This window comes from Pavona decussata, unplaced genomic scaffold (genome assembly GCF_977016875.1).
Source record: "Pavona decussata unplaced genomic scaffold, jaPavDecu1.1 SCAFFOLD_98, whole genome shotgun sequence".
Lineage (NCBI taxonomy): Eukaryota > Metazoa > Cnidaria > Anthozoa > Scleractinia > Agariciidae > Pavona > Pavona decussata.
Genome location: NW_028145514.1, coordinates 3,733,190 through 3,753,285, shown reverse-complemented (window position 1 = coordinate 3,753,285; position 20,096 = coordinate 3,733,190). Strand labels below are relative to the sequence as shown.

Below are 20,096 nucleotides of genomic sequence, written 5' to 3'. Positions count from 1 at the left end.
AAAAGTGAACCCGCCAAACAGCAACCCCTCGAATCCGATCCACAAAGCCGCAACAGAGGCACAAAAAGGCCTAAAGCCTGCAGCCCAGACAAAAAGCCTGACTCCACCGCCTTAAACAAAGAAGCAAGAAGAAGAACCGACTCCAGCGGCTGGTTCCGGTAGCTAGTCTCACGACATGTCGTTGTCGCTGTTGGCGTGGTTGCGGTTGTGGGCCTGTTGTTCTTTTGACTGCCTGTTACCGCTGCTTTTTGATATGTCTCTACATCACAAAGGCCACAACGGCCAAAATCAGCAGCCAGGTGTGCTCTGGCAGAAAACCAATGGCCTTCCCAACGGCTTTTAAGAGGAACACAGCGCTCGACCCGACCAGCCCCGGAAGAAGCTTAGCCGTTTTTTTGCCGAGGTCCAAGGGTCTTCAACCTGTTGGTGATGGAGCTGACGACCACACCGATCGTGACGCCTGCGGCAAGAAAGACAGAGGCCACCGTCATGCCGTATATTTTGGAGATATCTTTAATCCTCTCCCGAGCGGTATGGCTCGTTCTCTTTCGTCAATCTTTGTTCTCAACAGAGCAAGCTCCTCTTCTCTTTGTGCGACTCTTTCCTCGGCAGCCACTCTTTCGAAAGGAGAAGTGTACTCATCGTCGATGAGCGCTATGTCTTCTTCATTTTGGCGCCGGAGCTCAGCCTCTTGTTCATTCAGTTCATCGAGGGGTTTTGTGGTGTTGAGCCTTTCTTCAAAAGTGTTTCAATCTTGTTCTTTCGCAGAGAGGGCGCCTCTGAGTCTGTCAACCTGCGCTTGTTCCTTTTCTTTGTTTTTCACCTGTTTCTGAAGAGCACCCTGCAGCAGTTGCTGCACTCTTCGCAGCTCTGCTTCACTTTCAAGATTCGAGCCATGTTGTTCTTGATGTGCATCAATACGAACTTGCAATCAGAGATTCAGCTTCTGGCCCACGGGATGTTTTGAACTTGTCTGTGCATTTTGTTGAGAGGACCACTGCCATCTTTTTTGAAAATTTAAGTCTCGCAACTCCTGTCACCGAACGAGACAATTTTTGTCTCATTGCCACTCTTCTTAGCTGAAACCGATTGGGCCCAATTTTCCGAAGTCCACTTTTGGGAACCTTTTTTTATGAATATTCTTTTGCTCTGGCCAGCATCGCAAGTTTGTCATCTTTATGAAAAAACCCAATAAATTAAGGGATTTCATCAAAGGACGTGCCTGGCAGCTCACCTGTTCGTGATGCCTCGTTACCATCTCAATGTGCTCTCCCTGAGGCCCGGGAGTGGACGTGGAGCCCTGCACAAAAGGATTTGTTGCGTCGGGGCTGTGGTCCCTAACGTCATTGTCTTCATCGCGGTCACCCAAACTCGGATCGTCCGGGTCAAAAACGGGGTTGTGAAAAACGCCTTCTGCCATGCAATCTGCGATCTGCGCTTCTATTTTCCAATTAAAATTTTTTCTCTACGAATGTAATCATGTCTAAGCAAGAGAACCCTCGCCCGACGCACACCGAGAAAAATCTCGGCGCCATGAAAGCCAAGCGTGCAGTCAAGCGCATCACTTTTGATCGAGGCGAAGCCAGCCCCAGCGAGGCGCTGTACGTTTTGGTCCCCAAGCTGAATGAGAGCAAGGTCCTCGTACCCAGCTCGCTCGCGCTGCTCTTTGACATTGACTTGACTGGCGGCCACGACAACAAATTCCTTGTGCAAAACGTCACACGCGCGCTGGTTGACAAGCTGGTTGTGAAGTACTCGGGCACCGTACTGCGACACGACATCTTTAAGATCTGAGAGGACCTTTTCCTCTCGCAGGAGGAACGGGACAACTTGCCGCTCGAGGGCATCCAGAGCGAGGACCTCTCCAAGATCCGCTCAGGGGCGGCGGACAAGAAAACTTCTAGTGGCAACGTGGAAAAAAAGCTGAAAACGATTTTGAAGAAAAAATACCGGAGTCTCTTACTCCCAAGCCCTCTTCAACTATCTTGTGTTTGAGTTGACCCTCGCCCCAGTTTCCCAAGTTGTAAAAGGCTTAGACGTCACCAAGCTCAAATGCAAGCTGAAAAACATCCAGCTCAAGTACGAAACGATCAGAAGCAACGCTCTGGCGGACGAAGCGTACAGCAATTATTCCACCGGCAAGGAGGTCCTTTACCACCACGTGATTCGAGATGCAGTGGTCCCCTTTGCAAAAGGCACCGAAACAAGGATCAACCTTCGTGTCAATTCACAAAGGCGGTTGCTCAAAGGTATTCTTTTGCTGTTCGTCAAACCGTATGTTGCAGGCAGCAGGGGCTCAGAAATGAGCACCAGACTACACTTGACCAAAGTCAGCATCACGGTCAACGGCTAGCCCAACATGGTGTACAACAATAGCATCGAGGGCAAAGACATATGGGAAGAGGTCCACCGCTTCTTTGGAAAGCCTCAAAAAAAACAGCAACACATAAACCTCGCAAAGTTCTAAACCGACAACAAGTTCGGGCTGCTGATCGATTTGCACTCCATGGCTGACCAGGCGATGCACGACAGCGGCACCTGGCTTGTGAACACCAAAGAAGGGGTCCAGCTCGAGCTCGAGCGGAACACCAGCGGCTCGGGCAATGTAAACTGCCACGTCTTTGTCATCAGCGATTCCAGATGAACATTCTGGGGCACAATAGTAGTCTTTGCAATACTGATATAGCAATGGAGCGGAGAAACATCCCGTTCAATGCTCTCATTATTGGTCATACGAATTTGGGAAAATCTCAGTTCGTGGTGGACCAGCTTCTCGGCCCTTTCCGCTAAAATTTCGATCACATCACGCTGACCTGCCCGACATTTCAAGTACAACAAGATGCCTGCTATACTGGCATTACGCGTGATGCTGGGGCTGATTCATTTACAGCAACTGTATGCTTCGCCGATTGATAAAACTATCCTTGCTAATGCAATAGTTTGAGTCTCGACGATCGCGTTACGTTGTTTCCCTTGTGTTACGCGACTTAGACTATCACCGGAAATGTGTGAAATTCCATTACGATAACGTAAGCTTCTAAATGCCCTCTTTAGCTTTTCAGTCTCGCGTCGTGGTCTAAGACTGTCAAACAAAGCACGATTCCTTCGCCAGGAACTCACCAATTCCCACCGTGTCACCGCTTCAAAATGGTGAAATTTCCGTTTGAAAACGGCACACTTGAGTCCACAACATGTTAACAATATGGCGCGACAATTTAATCCGTTTTTAATAAATATATCAAATGATGCGTTGACGTCACACAGGTAGGGGTGAGTGGATCCCCTCCCTCGCGATATAAGCGACAAGAATGGATTTTGATTGGCCTGCTTCTGTTGAGGACAATCAGAACAATACATCCCGAGTTGGAGAGGGGAGAGTTTAATGAATAAATTAATGTACCGATTTGTAGCTACGAGGAAGAAAAAAAAGAAATCGACCCATTTTTAGACACGGTATGCCCCCTCAGGGCATCCCGCGTAACAAGACCCTTCACCAAATATGTGAAAATGACCCGTAAATGTTCGTCTTGATGTGCGAGCAGCACAAAGTGGAAATCTGGCTGAAAATCGTCTCCCGTCTTTTTGAATACGCTCTTGATCCTCGATGACTGCGCTGCTTCGAAAGATGTGAAAGGGCACACCGGCCAGCTGGTGAATCTCGGCTTTTCTGCCCCCCACGCCGGCCTCAGCATGTGGGTGCTGGCGAAAAGATGACGAGCATCATGGCTTCCTTCAGGGAGAAGGTGGCGGTGATTGTTTTCTTTTACACCCCTTCAGCCAAGACCACGAAGGCCATTCTCGATGATTTCGCCGGTGAGCTCTCCCAGGGTGAGTACAAAGCTCTGAATTCAAAGGTGAAATCGCAGACGTTAGCTCATCTTGTGTTCTCTCTTCGCCACCCTTTCGGATTTGTTTTAAGTGGGAGAATAAAAGTTGAAGCCGCTTCTTTTGGGGGGAGCTTTGCGTGACAGCCCAAAAAACGGCTGCGATGAATACTAGTCTCCAGTAAGACTGCTCTTGAAAAGCCGGTCAAACACATCATACAAAAATGCTTTTTGTTTCTGTGTTTGGCCTGTTCGAAGAGCAGGGCGTTCACGCGCTTCACAAAACAGTAGAGTTGTTTTTCCTCCAACTGACTTTTTGCTCAGCCTGTGGACAATGATGCAGTCGTTTTCCCATCCAAAGACATTAATCGCAAAGGGGTTTGAAAATCGATACGTTCATAGTTGATGCCATCGTTAACCGGATATTTGCTTGGCCTTTGCGGTCCTCTCCATCGTTTGGTGGAAATAAAGCAGCTCTTAGTGCCCACTTCAGACATTCGTTATTGCTGTTACGTACGTACGTGGGTTATCGCTTTCTTGCTTTTCAGTTTTTGTGGAAGATTCAAGTAAGTTCCTCTGCGCAATGGCTGATAGCGCGCAAAGTTGACGTAAGCGAGCATTATTCTTTCAAGAACCCATCCCGATCCTTTTGCAGACCAGGACTAAATTTCACCCTTTTTCTGCGTTAATAAATGTGTCAAATTCTCTTTCGATCTTGTCCTCCTCTTGTTAGTTGAAGACGTGGGGTTCGTTTTCTTGGAAAAAGTGCTCCATGTAATCAGTTGTTGCGTCATTTCTTTCGATTAAAAATAAAAACATCGCTTTCAGCCCAAAGCCGACTTTGATTCTTCGCAACTTTCTAATTTTGTTTTCAGAGAGATCGACGTATTTTGCCTTGTTTTCACTCGCAAACGCAAGAAGATCTTTGTTGTTCGGATTTCCTTCGGACAAAGACATTCTCCAAACACGAAGCCATTCTTCAAAGTTATTTCGGACCACCAAGAACGTATCATATGTTACTACCAAATCAGGTCGTAACGGCCGAGGCGGGTTTCTGTTTTCCGCCTCAGTTATCCCCCCGTAAAACATCCGCAGAACATCGGACGTGAATCTTTCGGCACCCATCTTGGCCTATATATCGGTGCAGATATTTCTTCAATAGGAACAAATGCTGGCGCGTACCGTGTGTGCAATTGCAGACATTCAATGGGCAAACCTCTGGCGCAGCGGGTGCAACATTTCTTCGATGCGAAAAACCCTGGCGCGCACATGTTAGATGAGGGTTCTGGACACAGCTCCGACAACCAAGGTGTTTATCCCGAAGCGAGGCGAACCTGGGAGCCGAGTTTCGGGATGAAACTGGATTGGTTGTCGGAGCTGCGCCAGAACCCTCATCTTACATGTGTGTGGTCTTAATTTTGCAACAGGTTTAGGTCGCTTCTTGCAAAGTGGACCGAAACTGGCGAACAGTTTTCCTGTTTTCACAATGATTTCAGGAAAAATTGCAGTATGTTTATTGCTTTATAAAAGTGGAAAGTTTCGCTTAGTAAAAACTACAAGGGAAGAAAACATGCTGAAACGGTTTGTTTGACTCTAAAGCAAAGAAATCGGTAGGGTCTTCGTTTTGCAGAAATGCCCATCTCGAACTACAAAACGAAGACCCTCGCCAAAACGCTTTGTTCGACTCTAAAACTATGAAATCAGTTATGTAGTTTGGGATGGGCATTTCTACAAAACGAAGACCTTCCGATTTCATTGTTTTAGAGTCCAACAAAGCGTTCCAACATATTTTTTTCCCCTTGTAGTTTTAGTTGAGATTAAAGTCTTCGGTCTTAATTCGGTCTTCGGTCTCCGTTTGCGGTAGACACCCGCTTTCAATATGCTAATTGAATCTAAACATTCAAAATGTTTATCGTTTCAAAGCCTTGGGATTTTCGCGTAAAGTACAAGAAAATACCTATATAATAGCTTGTAAATAGTGATTTAGTAGAAAAGCAGAAATTAATAGTTGATCATCTACGGTGGCACTGTTATTTCAATTCAGCGTTGGATATTTATCACGTTTTGTACACACGCTTTTGGTTATCTGCCCGGCGTAGCCAATCGAACGAATCCGAAAGAAAACTACATCGAACTCAATCGAACTCACCGAAAAGTTCATGTTTGATTCTATTCGATTGCCGTACAACTCCAATCGTTCGGTACGGCAATCGAATAGAATCAAACATGATCTTTTCGGTGAGTTTGATTTCGTTCGGTAGTAAAACAAAACGACGAAAATTGATAGAAATTAGATATTGGTATTGATAGAATCGAATTATAAAACAGAGAGATTTCCCTCTTATAACATTGTGAGCCAGATATACTAAAAAAAAGCACTTATTGTTTTATTGTTAGCAAACATCAACGGCACAGCCTTTATATACCCGGGATTACACTGACCAGTGATTAAGTGTCAAGTTTCCTATTCATGAATTTTTCAGAAGCGTTGTTTTTATGAAAATTATTTGGCATCGGATTTCCATAAAAACACACGGTTATTTCAAGACGTGTCTGCCCACTCGTCAAAATGGCGTTGAAAACCGAGAGAAGGCCTATTGTACTGGTCTTGATTTTTATGCCCTGTAACATAATTGTAAGATGTTACCAGCTCACAGCTGAGATCGAATACTGAGCTTGAGTCCTTTAGCGCGCGTAACGCACGATCGAGCTATGAATCCGGCATTTCGTTAGGTTCTTTAGCAGAAAGACTAGACGGCTCAAAACCATATATGGTCTCTTGAGCTTGGTCAGAAAAACAAATACAATCAGTAGTGTACAGTACCAAGTGCAATAAAGAGCTCTTTGATAACAGGATTTTGTCTTAAAAAGCTGACTTTTGTCTTTCACTGTCTCTACAAATGAAGACGTCTTTGTTAAATTTATTGTTCAGAGTGCCAAGCGCCATCCTCGTGTGATAGATTTAGACAGAGGGAAAACATTGGCAAAAGACAATTTCTATTGTATGAATTTTTTTCCTAAGTCCTTATTGAGCAGTCTAAGACCCAGACCGATTCGGTAGATCAGTCACTGCAGTTATGTATAGCTCCAACAAACTGAGTCAAGGCACTGATATATACTAAGAAAAGGGCAACAAAGAATTCGGGAAAATATCCACGTTTTGTAGTCAAGCTAGTCTAGCGGATCGTATTGCATACAGTTCAGAACCGTAACAAAATGTTACCGCAAAAATACAATTGAATTTGTAAACGGTGGCAGCTCTTGCCGTTCAATGTCGGACAACTTGATCCCTGATCCCCTCGCAGCACTTCTGATCCCGATTCCACGGCTTGTGATCCCAAATCCCGGGCCTGTGATCCCTGATCCCACCCCATTTTTTGCCTTTGATCCCTGACACCGTATACCTCGTTACGACCCTGATATTAAGGAACAGCATGATCTACATATGAAAAGCAGTGAGGTTTGTATCAAAACAAGGTCATCCCCAGCCTCGCTTCCAATCAAAGGCCAGGTGACTTAGCACACAACTGTAAAATGAGCTATTTCTCTCTGTCAGATCCGTGACGGACTCAAGTTCGCCACCAATCTTGTAGGCTCAGGGTAAAAGAGTGAAATAATCCTTCATGCTCCAGATGTTTGTAAACCCTCAAATTTGTTTGCCCAGTAACTGTTCTTTTACCATGGGTGTTTTAGCAGCAGTAGAACTTTGGTTATTAATCTGGAAAGGAAACCTCAAATATTCTGTGAAGATGATGATTATTAAGAATGATGATTATTCTAGCAATTTCTTGTAGCATATCAAACAAAAGATATGACTCCTGATAGGAGCACTCGGGTTTCTTTTTTCCGAGTACGCCTGCGTCACTTTCTAGAATAATCATCATTCTCATTCATTCACCAGGCTGGAAATAAACCATCATATTTCTTTCATGATGATTATTGCAATAAAGATAAGCTGCATAAAAAGTTAACAAAAACCTTAAAACGAATATTTAAAATTATCTAACGAATGGGAAAGGGCCCACCATAGCCAAATTTGTGCTATGTAAGGAATAGAATGCACTCCAATAATCTGTGATTAGATTACTACTAGTTCTAGCAACACTAATGTAACCGTTAGTATGTTTACTTTGTCAGAACCTTTCCATTGATGCGCCAATACATTATTCTTTTGTTTGATATGCGACAAGAAATTGTAAAAAAAAAAGAGTTGAGATACTCCCTGTTATTGACTTTATTTTACAGACGCACCATTCCCTTATTTGTTCTCCCCCACCCCTCCCTCCTTATCAATGTTGAACGAAATTTGAAATGATATTCCACAAACCATGAGACGACATTGAAAGGGGGACGTGGGGGGGGGGGGGGGGGCAGGGGCTTGAACTGTATTATATGGTTCATTTGCCATTTAGAGTGAGTTTTTTGCATAAAGTGAGAAAAATATTAATGCTAAGAGTGTCTCTACAACTGCTTGTAGCAACAGTCGTACTAAAGATCGTTTTAGACATGACAAACTGTTTGTTCATAATTGTTGTTATAGTCATATTCCTTCTGTGCAAGCCTGGCATTAAAAAAGTTGTATTGATATAAACCTTCATGTCATTCGGCTATCAAGAAACAACACCGTTGCAACTTTACAACTTTGTGTGTACTATTGCACAACTTTGTCCTGTACATTTGTAGCCAAAACATGTACCTTACAGGCACGTTTTTATTTATTTATTTATTTATTTATTTTAATATTTATTTATTTATTTATTTATTTATTTATTTATTTATTTATTTAAGTGGACAGTATAAATACGGATACAATAATACATGTAAATTCAGTCTACGAAGTCCAATTAAACCAAATGATAGGTGTCTTTGTCACATGCCCGCATACATATAACAGGTAACTTAAGAACGCACAAAACATCAAACATCTTAAGAACTTTTCAGGTTCACTGTTTGCCAAAAAAAAAGAAGAAGAAGAAGAAGAAGAACGTTCATCCTCAACCCCAAATTTGACGTTCTTATAAAAAAAGACCGTACGTTGTCTAGCAATAGCATGGTAGCTAAAACTGACCCCTAGGGAACTCGTTGAGTGAGATTTAAAGAGCGCGATGATATACGACTAGTTTTGGCAAACTGCTTACGATTAGACTCTTGCTTTTAAGGATAGTACAGTACCTCTTCCAGTCCTCTAATTTCATTGGTCCCCTAGTACTGTAGCTCCCATTGTTTTTTATGGGGGATCCATTGTTCCCAACCAATGACCTATTGTTTCGTTCTCCAATCACAGATCTCGTCTGGATAGCTACTGTCTTTCTCGCTTTTAATAGGTAAATGCAAACTAGTTTAACTAGCAAAAGAACAGGATGACCTACGTATGAAAAAACAGTGAGGTATCTATCAAAGCAAAATCGACTCCAGCGAAGCTTCAACTCAAAAAGGCCAGTTCACTAAGCTCTCAACTGTAAAATAGGTTGTTATTATTGGAACTAAAACATAAATATTAATTTAAGTTCATTGCCACCGAGCTTAGTACAGTAACAACGGGCGAGAATATTGTGTTATTCAAACATTGAAAGACGGTTGACACAGAGCATAAAATTGAGTGAAAGACAGCAAATTAGTCCTGCCTTTGGTGATTTAGAATCCGTTTTAAATTTCTGCCGCTACTCTGTTTCAACTTCCCTATTGGTAACGGAGAAATACTGAAAGCTTGAGCACAAAGATAAAATGCGCGGGAACTTGAAATACATTAGGAAGTAAAACCAGCCGTGTTAACCATGATAACTGAAGTTAGGAAAAACAAGAATAATGTGCCGGTGTTTCACGTTACAATAATATTAAATAGGCTTTTAAGATGAATTTCAAGCATAATTCAATCTATGCACAGCACTAGCTATGTTATTATTAACAGAATTGTCTTAAAGCTTTGATCAAAGGGTAGATTAGTAATACATGAAGGTTGTTCGTTAATCACTTAATCTGAGTGATTTGTTTGTCTCTTTAGCTCTAAAGGATATTCTGCAAGCTCCTGTGCAGGGATACTTCCACTGGCGTTTATAATTTTCAACTGTAGGTTGCTTCTTGAATTATGGGTGAAAGTGAGACTTCTGGTGACGAAACTCAGGCCATCTTAGAGCTACAGTCCTCTGATGCCGAAAGTTCCTCCGATGATGACGATACATCCTTAGCAGATACAAGCTCACCCCGCTCTTCCGCTGGCAGTGTGTCTGTTTGGAAATCCGTGTTCAACATCGTAAATTTCATTGAAGGAATTGGCTTTCTTGCTCTGCCGTATGCCGTTAGAGAGGGCGGAATAGTCATCATTGTGGCATTTTTTATAATACCAGTTTGTTTATGGTATACGGGAAAAGTTTTCATTGAGTGTTTTTACGACACGGACGGAAAGCAAAGAAGAGTAAGAGCGAGGTCAACGTACAGAGAACTAGGAGAAATACTGTTTCCCAAATATGGAGGCTATTTCGTCACAGCGTTTCTGCTACTGGATCTTTTTCTGATCTCAGTCTCCTATCTTGTTATCTGCGGATCCCTTATGAGTCACGCCCTCCCCTCAGTACCCCTCACAGTTGTCGCGTGGACATGCATCGCAGCAGTTGCGGTTTTTCCAACAACGTTTCTGAAATCCTTGTCAGACATCGCTTGGTTAAGTGTCGTTAGTGTCATAGCATTAATCTCAGTCTTAATCTCCGTTCTTTGGTATGGGGCCAAACACATGGACGAGTGGGATCTAGACACTATCCTGCTTTGGGACAGTGAAGGTGTCAGCATTGGTCTTCCGATTTTAATTTACGGTTATGGTGCGATTCCAATTTTGCCATCAGTTGAAGAGAGTATGCGTGAAAAACACAGATTCACCCTGGCTCTTGCTCTAGCGTATGTCGTAAATATGCTAATGAAAATTGTCTTTTCTGTCTTTGCGTTCCTTTCCTTTGGATCCGACACAAATCAAGTTATCCTTAATAATCTCCCCGAAGGCCCCTTTCGTTTGAGTATTAGTTTTGTTTTTGTTTCAAGTTGTGTTTTTTCTTATGCCTTACCTCTCCACCAAGTGTTCGACCTTATTGAAACTTCTGAAGTTTTCCAAAATACCTTCTCCAAGATGCCAATATTCGGCTCATTCCTCCTTCGCGTCATCGTGGTTTTGTCAACAGTACTTGCAGCAATTCTATTTCCCAATTTTGCTTTAGTCGTTTCCTTTGCGGGGAGTATAATTGGCTCGTTTTACGCATATATTTTTCCATGTGCGGTACACCTGAAAATGAAATTTCAGCAGCTAAAACCATATGAAGTTTTCGTGGACTTGCTTCTGATAGTAATTGGCACTGTTGTTTTGATATTTGGAGTCATATTCTCAGGCAAGGCTTTACTCATGGGTTAAACTAATTTTGTTACTGTATTGTTACGCAGTACGTTTGCAATAGCTACAATACCGACTGCATGAAACTTTCACACATGAGCCATTTGGGATCACAACGTGACGGTATCCTTCACTCTTCATGGACTTATAGACTGTTTCTTCTTCGGCACTTATCAAGGAAAACTTTGAAGATGGGAAAAATTTGCATTGCTATGAGAAAGAGGGAACTAAAGAGGAGTGAGTAGAACCAGAGAGTTTTGCATATCGTAATGCAGACTTCTGCTAGAAAAATCAATGAAAATAAACCTTCTTTATACAGCTGCGGTTTCCTCAGGTTTAACGCCGACTCAGTCATTGGTGATCACGTGGCCTTAAATTAATTCAAATGTCTTCCTCGCATCCCTGGCAGGATACAATTGGGCAATTGCTGCCCACGTGACATACAAAAGCATGTGATCAATGCAAGGGAAAAGCGTCAAAAGAACAAACCTTATAATAACTTTTTTCAACCATCCTGAATAATTAACGATGACGAATTACTTCTAATCTGTGACTGAATAACAAAGTACTTAAATGAGGAAAATTGTAATAGACCATTTCCGAGTTGCCTTGAGCCTCATCATGAAAGCGAGGTTAAGTGTAAAGTTTTTATTGTGAGAACTAGTTTCATTCACATGCAAACAAAACTAATTTTCACATAAAAAGCTTTGCACTTAGCCTTACTTTCATAATGAGGTGAACAGTAACAGTCTCGGAAATGGCCTATTTTCCCAAATTCTTCTTTCTAAAACGTGGGCTTTCGAAAAAAAGGTAGCGATAACCGGATAGTATCATATCTCTGGAGCAGAGAACCAATCAGATTGCTGGAAACCGCTCCTTTTCTGTCATAAGTGTGTTGAAAACTAACAATTATGCCACGAAAGTGCGTTAGAGAAGAGATATGGCTATAATCATTCCACATCGAACAAGCGCGAGTGGAATAATTATCTTATTAAAAACACAAAGAAATATTGCACGATCTTGTTGATTCCAATTTGCAAGAAAGACCAGAAGACGATGTGATAGCGGTTATTTCTCGAGCATGGATTAATGGCTGATATTATTTAACACATTGTAACATGCACTTCCCAAATTTGGTCATGGTGCACTCGATTTTCCTCTTCCGTGCATTACGTAATTTCGTGTGTCGGGAAGAAAAATTAATGGCGAAAAAAAAAGCGTCTCCAGTTTTTCTGCAACAAATCTGTGCTTTGCTATCAATGTGTTGAATAATAAAACAGTTATCTTGCCCAATCTTTACCACAGGTAGTCCAAACTCTATGGACGTTTGTAATGCCAAGTTGTAATTAATTTGATTGTCCCGGTGAGTGTTACGCAATGGCGTAAGGGAATTTACGAACTTGTTTAGAAGTCGAAAATATAGGGCAAGAATTGAACGAAAATGTCTTACCTTGTCTCCTTGATACCTTGTCAGTGTTTGTGTGGCGTATTTTGGCCATTCCAGCGCGATTCCAGTGGGTTTTAGATAACGTATAGAGACCCAGGTAAAGAGGAAAATACAAACACAAACAAGGTATCAAGCAAAGTCGTTCCAAGTGTCTCTCCTCTTCACGTCCCAGGGAGCGAGAGAGGGACGTGCAGAGGAGAAAACCTTGGTACGAGGTTGGGTAACAAGGATGTGACGATGGGTTTTTCCTGCTCGAGCGCACAGGAGAGACAAATTAGACTTCAACGGCGACTTGACAATTTATCGGGGGAATTAGCCTGAGAGCACTCGCTCGCTAGCAAGACAGAGCTCGTCAAAACTCTTAGGTACAGGGATCTAGGCAAATGGCACTCGACGAACAGCAGAGAATAGACAATCTTCTTCACTCCAGCATAGATTTATTCAGCAGTGCGTTATTAACCAACATAACCAAGCGCGCAAACAGGACGTTATCTTGAATGTAACTCCGATGTAACCGAGACTAATGTAACCGATTTACAATTGTACGCCTAGTGCTTATATACTTACTGATCACAAAAGGTTAAAGTACTTTCTTTTGTTTACGTGGCTTGGATGGTGCAATCACAACGTGGAATCACGAGCACAAAACAGAACATGTTAATTAAGAATATATTACTTCCACGTGTGCTTAATTGTTGAGAATTCCTTATAAGGAGAGTACTTTTCCGGACTACATCCTTAACAAAGAATATTGAACTTTGATTGCAGAAAACTGAACGTACATCAAAAGAATTGCTGAGTCGTAAGATTACAGGACAAAGGTCAAGGACTCCCGTGATCGAGCAAAGTACATGAGCCACGTACAATGTACCTTAATCGTGTACAGGTTAGATGTTGAACTAGAATAAACTAAAATAAGGTGTCTTTGTTTGAAAACCCTATGCTGGTTTGAAATGAAAGCGAATGATTATAAGTGAAAAGTACATAAGATAAACAGCTAAATACGAAGCAACAAAACACATATCAAATCGGTTGTTAATGCCACCGAGAATGTTCACTTCTTGTGTCCAGATACAAGTTGATTAAATATTCTATTCAAAATCTCAAAGCTCAAGTTGTTCTCTAAAAGCGAACGAATGAATGGCAATTCCCTGATGTAGTAAATATGAATGGCCTAATACTAAACATGGCTAAATATGGTTTTTTCTTACGCGTGCCAAAAGATCCAATAGTACAATTCGCTATTCAGTAACGAGAGCCTCAAAACTATAGCAACTACAATAAGCCATTTATTTTCTTTCCTAACAAGGGGACAAAGCAAATTCGATTTCGGGAGATTAAACGTTATCAATTTTATCGATCAATCGATACTCACACGCTAGTGAACCTCATTATGAAAGCGAGGCTAAGTGCAAAAGCTTTTCATACCAAAATTCATATCAAACTCATTGCGACATTTGCCCTATGTGGTATAGGGTCACGCCGACTTCCGCTTAAAATCGCTCTAAAAACCCCCTATTTTGGGCAGATTATTGCCTCTCTTCCCAAAGTAGTTTTTCGTTCCCAAATGTACCACCAGAAAAAACTTGCAAAATATCTAATCTACTATTGACAGCAATCTGGAGAGATTTTGTCGCAATTTAGGCATGCTTGGAATAATAAATGTACCGCCAAATTTCAATAAATGAAAAAATAAAAAAATTTCAATGTTAAAAATGTTTTCGCTCCTTATGCTCCTTTGTCATTTTAGTAACATTCACCGCACCAATCTCGTAGAAATCCTCCAAAAACTGTTTCGGAGGACGTGACATCCGCTTTGGTCGGTCCGTGACGTTGAGAACAGGGAGCAGGCGCAGTTGCAATTTACTTCCGGTAACGATCACCCAAGGCAAATGCCCTCTTTTGTTCTCTAAAACCCACTGGAATCGCGCTGGAATGGCCAAAATATGCCACAAAAAAACTGACAAGGTATCAAGGAGACAAGGTAAGACATGTTTGTTCAATTCTTGCTCTATATTTTCGACTTCTAAACACGTTCGTAATTTCCCTTACGGCATTACGTAACACTCACCGTGACACTCAAATTATAACGTGACATTACAAACGTTAACTGAAAACGCTCATAGAGGTTGGACTACCTGTGGTAAAGATCGGGCAAGATAACTGTTTTATTTTTCAACACATTGATAGCAAAGCACAGATTTTTTGCAGAAACGGATCGTGGAAAAAGAGACGCTACACAAGAGTTTTAGCCCTAATCTGAAAGCCAAAAGTTTGTTTACCCTTGATAACGTAAGTAAAGGTGGACAGTCATCAACATTAAACATAATCAATTTTATTGTGATATACATATTGTGAAATCCCTGAGTGCACGTTTTAACATGCACAATTTAGGAGCAAGGAATCAATTGTTGGCTTCACACTACAAGCTAAGTTAGTTTCAAGTAAGCACTTGATTCAAGTGCACTTGAAAATCTCAAGTCGCACTTTAGAAAACTTGGCTTCACACCTGGTGAGAAAATAGACACTTGAAGCACAAGCTGTCAATCATCGTGCGCGGTAAAATCAGAAATGCGATTCCTCGCCGGAAAATCATGGAGCCTTTGCAACGGAGAAACGTTTTATGTTGTTTACTCTTTATTTTGTCTTTAATTTTAACTCAGAGAGTTTTAACATTACAGGACATGCATAGGTACTTCATTGTTTACGAGTACTTGGCGACAAAACAAAAGAACAGCGACATCTTCTGAACTGAAAATCGATGGTTCAGGCTGTCTGTAAAGGTGAAATTCAAATAAGATCGTAAGTTTAACTATTTATATCGGCTTTTCCTTCTTTTTTATGTTTACTTACATAAAAGACTGTTCCATGCAGTCCTCAAACTGCGAGGCGTATCTCCAGCCATCCATTTTGATTTTTTTTATTAATTTTAGTTCACGGCAAAATGTTTATCTGTCCTGGCACCGCAGCACGTGGCTTTCAGTTGGTTTCCCTTTTCCTATTGGTCAAGTACGTTCTCAAGTGTGGTGTTGGCCATACTTGGCGGCGTACTTCGGCTTCTTTGAACTACGAACGTTTCCATGGTCACTAAGTAAAGTTCAAGTTGGTAGGTTTTACCCCTTCACACTCAAAGTAGGTTTCAAGTGCACTTAGATTATACTTGCAAGCTCTAGTGTGAAGCCCCCAAATGAACCGGAATATTCTTATTCTGAGCGCTGTAATGAACAAAATCAACAAAGACAACAAAAGGCTGTTTTAACTCTTTTTATTCCTCAACAAAGCTCAGCCTGAGACGAAAATTTTTAGTAATTAGGCGGGACACACTCACGGCAAATATTTTTTCATTATTTCGAGTTTTCAGGGAAATATAGAAAAATCGAATAGAAAAATGACCAGGATATATTTCACTTTAAGTGGCTTATTCAAAACCAGTCAATACACCTTACATGAACACTTCCTTTTTTATATTAATCTCCCCTAATTAACTTCTGAAAAGACTTCCGAATGCAGATTCTTTAGCTTAGAAATTGTAGATCCTGGTCTCATTCGAGGGAACAATGTTAGTTATTGCTGTTAGGGGATACCTGCGAAACCAGATTTGAGGCGAAGAGAAAGTACTACCCATACTAGAAAATCCCAAAAATTCTTCTCCTCCTTTTTATTATGAAAAATCTATCACCCATACCACCCCGATGATATCACTATGCTATTTTTAGTTTCTGATGTCACCCCTCCTCCCTGTGCCCATGGGTATTGTGACGTCACCTCCACCCTATGACGTCATCGGTCATACCTATGACGTCATCCCCCGAAACATAATGAGATTCCCCCGCAAACAAGAGGCCTAACTGGTGCTTACCATACTACTAGCCGTGTAGCACGAAAATTTTACGGCTTCTTATTTTTGTGGATTCTGCTTATTGACCTTAGTTCCCGCAGAAAAATAAACCCGCAAAATAAAACGCTGCAAAAATTAACTCCCTTCGGTTAAAATAAAACTCCGCTTTTACACTGTAATAGACTTGTGCCACTGGGGCGATATACATTGGTCATTACATTATTTTCTATTGGAAAAAGCAACCAAGGCCTTAATTTTCAAACAAGCTCATTGGAAAGCAATCATCTATGACAAATGACTTAGTTTTCAACATCCTGCTTTCTCCATTTCTCGTAGCCAAGGAAATTCATGAGATCACCACACGTATTTTCTACAGCTTTTATGAATGGCTCGGGAGCGTTTTTCCAATGGCCAATAGAAATTGAGGCGTTTTTGTGCAACGAATAAACACCTCCTTTTTGTGTGTTTTTTGCAAGAGTACTTATCCATTCATTAACACTTGCCGACCAATCAAATCCCGCGAACTTGTATAGTTCCTGTGTTACATTTAGTATATTGAACGCGAGATCTTCGTAGCGAACAACCTTAAAACGATCCTTTAGCCAGGGCGGAGGAGATACCAAACCGAGCCGCAAATTCTGCAGTATTGGATCGCATACCCTGTGAACATCTTTACTAAACATTGGATCCGAGTGATATTTAATCCATTTTAATCGTACCATGGAGTAAACCACAGCCCTTGGGTCTCGAACCAAGTGGATCATTTTGACGTCGTATCGGTTTTTGTGTTGGAAAATCTCTTTTAACGTTTCTATTGTTTTATGAGGCACTCGACTAGTTAAAATCTTAATAACAGTGTGGTTGTGACTATTGCAAGACTCCCCTAACAACGTACTAGAAATCTTAGGCAATTTAGAAAGCGCCTTACTCTTGACAAGAAAAGACCTTCTATCCAACGCCGATAAAATGTTTTTACCGGAATTACTAAAATCACATTGGAATAAGCTATCGATTAATGAGTTGCAATATGTTTTATAGTTTTTCTGCTGTTCCTCACTGGCTAAGCGAGTTTTGAACCATTCTACTGCTGGTAAATACAATGGTTCAAAGAAGTAAATCACCTCCTGATTGCTGTTAAATAATGATCCAAGGAAAGAAGATCCTCCTCGCCCTGGACTCAATATGATGAGATTTTTCCTTATAGGTAATGGCTCGTTTGTTTGCTGTTTCTCATTTCTTTCGTTCTCGCTTTCCTTCGATAAAATTTCTGTAGCTTTTAGCCCATTCCCAAACATCTTTGGTTTTTCCTCTGTTTTTAGGACTTCTTTATTCCGTTGTTGTCGCTGGTTGTCTTCGTGGTGGCGGAAATGAAGAAACTCCTTCATCAATTTGCTGGCGGAATTTATTTCTTGAATGGAGTGGGTGTGTCGCTGCAATGATCCTGGCAAAATCTGAATGTAGAAAAACACCAGAATCAGCGAGGCACCAACAGTGCAAAATAACAGAAACTTTAAACTGATCCTCATGTTTAGGCTCAGTAAATATTAATCGCCTGTACTTGAACTTTGTGCGATTTCAAACTGCAAAAGCAAAGATAAAAGATATGTGAGGCCTGGTTCACGCTAGTGTCTTACTGCCTGATATGTAGTTTTGATTTCCATCCCAGAGGATCTGCATCGGGATGATGGATTCTCAGCTATCAATTACAATTTAAGCCATTTCTCAGGTATTATCTACAATTTCGGCAATTTTTCAGCTATCAGTTAATTTTGACGTATCTCTGTTAACCAGTTACCTCACACATGTTTTAGGGTTTTGTATGTTATCAACGGTGTCCCTCCGGCATTAGCCGAACAGTGTCGAGTATCGTGCGAAGCTTTCCGAAGAAGTTTCGAGTGACTACAATTTCTTTCGAGACTTTACGAACACTGTTTATCTCCTTCTGAGAACCCACGTCTTTTATGAAACAACTCGTTAGGGGCTGCGAGCAATCTTCGTTAGCAACTTTCTCTGCAGGCATTAACTAACTAGTAAAATTCACAATATGCTCAGACAAACTTTAGCCATGTCAGCTAACTAGCAGTTAAAAATCTGCCATTGTATTTCTCAGCTGACAGTTAAAATTTTGGTCAATTCTCAGGTATCAATTAACCACATGGAGACTTTTATCCCTGTTCCTCTCCAATTCTTGACTGTGTGCTTAATACTGAATATCAGGTGTTACCCACCATGCACTATTTAATTTGAAATTCTACTCAGTTCCAGTTCTACGCTGCCCTCAAAAAACCCTTAAGAAACCGCTGGGTAAGATGATCGTGACCAGTTTATTGCAACGGGTTCGTACCGTTAACTCGTAACGTAAGATAAAAGTGCACAGTTACACTTCATTTTGTCTGGACATTACTCATGGCGTAACATAATCTTAATATTTTGATTGGTGAGAGACATGTAACAAAAGTGGTCGTTTTTAAATTTTAAAATTTCTTTACACAACTTTGTTCGCAATAGACCCTTATCACTTACCTTATGTTGACTCTGGGGGAATAAAAAGCTTTGTTTTGGCACGGCAAGCCTCGACCAGACGCGTATTCAGTGCGAGGCTTGCCGTGCAAAAACGATGCTTTTTATTCTCCTGAGACTCAACATGGCCGCCGAGTAATAAGGGTCTATTTTCATGAATTAGCAGTACCATTCGCCATTAACTGCAATGGAATAGAATTCACGGTAAATTCGGTCACGTTCTCAAAATCGGACAAAATACTCTTGAAATTTCCGAAAAGCGAATACAGGCTCAATTCAGATTAAATTTTTAATAAAATTTTGTTTGGTGGCAACTTGTTGCTTGGTGCGTTTTGAGCCAGTAATTGCAGCGAAAATTTTCCCGAAGCGGTGGATAAAGGCACTTGATTTATTCACTTTTATTTTAAAATACATTGCCTTAAAAGGAATTGCACTAATTCAATATTGTGAAATGTTACTTTTTCAAACTTTTAGATTAAATACTTAACTTTATCATTTTGCACGAAGAAAATTTGCAGTTTTTGTCCCTCAAACACAGGAATTACCCTTAGCTATAAGATTACACTCACCCGTCATTTTAATTTTTAAAAATTAAAAAAAAAAACATGGCAAATTTATAAGACAGCTCGGATTATTATAAATCACGACGGCATCAGTCTTATTATTTGCCTCCCACGCAGCTTAAGCAACGACGACGGCAACGGCAACGAAAACGTCACCCGAAAATATATCTTTATTTCATTTGTGCTACTTCGCGATTATTTCAACTCGCTCAACTTTTACAAAAATGGCGAACTTTCCAGGAACCAAATTGCTAGAAGTCGCCTACAAGTTAAAAGAAAATGAAAAATTCACCGTCGTGCGTTCACGTTCTTCAGAAAACCTTAAATGTGGTCATTTCAAGTTGTTGTTTTGCAGAGGACGGCAAGGAAATGTACCTAAATGCAAAACGCACGTGCAGAGCGATTATTTTTGCTCATCAAACCTGTTGTTTTGCGGCGTTGTCGTTGTAGTCGCCGTCGTCCTTGCTTAAGTTCCCTATTTTAATAACGGCTACGCAGGCTATGTTGATACACACATTATAACACAATACAA

At 41.1% G+C, this 20,096-nt stretch overlaps 2 protein-coding genes across 4 annotated transcripts in view; one reads left to right on the top strand and one right to left on the bottom strand.

The window, feature by feature from the left end:
* LOC146472741 (vesicular inhibitory amino acid transporter-like) overlaps positions 1 to 13,321 on the top strand; it is a 58,831-nt gene extending 45,510 nt beyond the window's left edge. For 2 of the 3 annotated variants that reach the window (XM_085119457.1, XM_085119456.1), the window contains exon 2: positions 9,834 to 13,321. In XM_085119457.1, the coding sequence (XP_084975583.1) occupies positions 9,910 to 11,217 (1,308 nt within the window). In that variant the 5' untranslated portion in view covers positions 9,834 to 9,909 and the 3' untranslated portion in view covers positions 11,218 to 13,321. Of the gene's footprint in view, positions 1 to 9,825 lie in introns of all 3 variants that reach the window. The other variant, XM_085119455.1, reaches the window with a different exon arrangement.
* A 3,459-nt stretch (positions 13,322 to 16,780) lies between these two features.
* LOC146472740 (carbohydrate sulfotransferase 3-like) lies at positions 16,781 to 18,007 on the bottom strand. Its single transcript, XM_085119243.1, has one exon. It carries the CDS (start codon positions 18,005 to 18,007, stop codon positions 16,781 to 16,783), a length of 1,227 nt encoding a protein of 408 aa, XP_084975369.1.
* Positions 18,008 to 20,096: the final 2,089 nt, after the last annotated feature.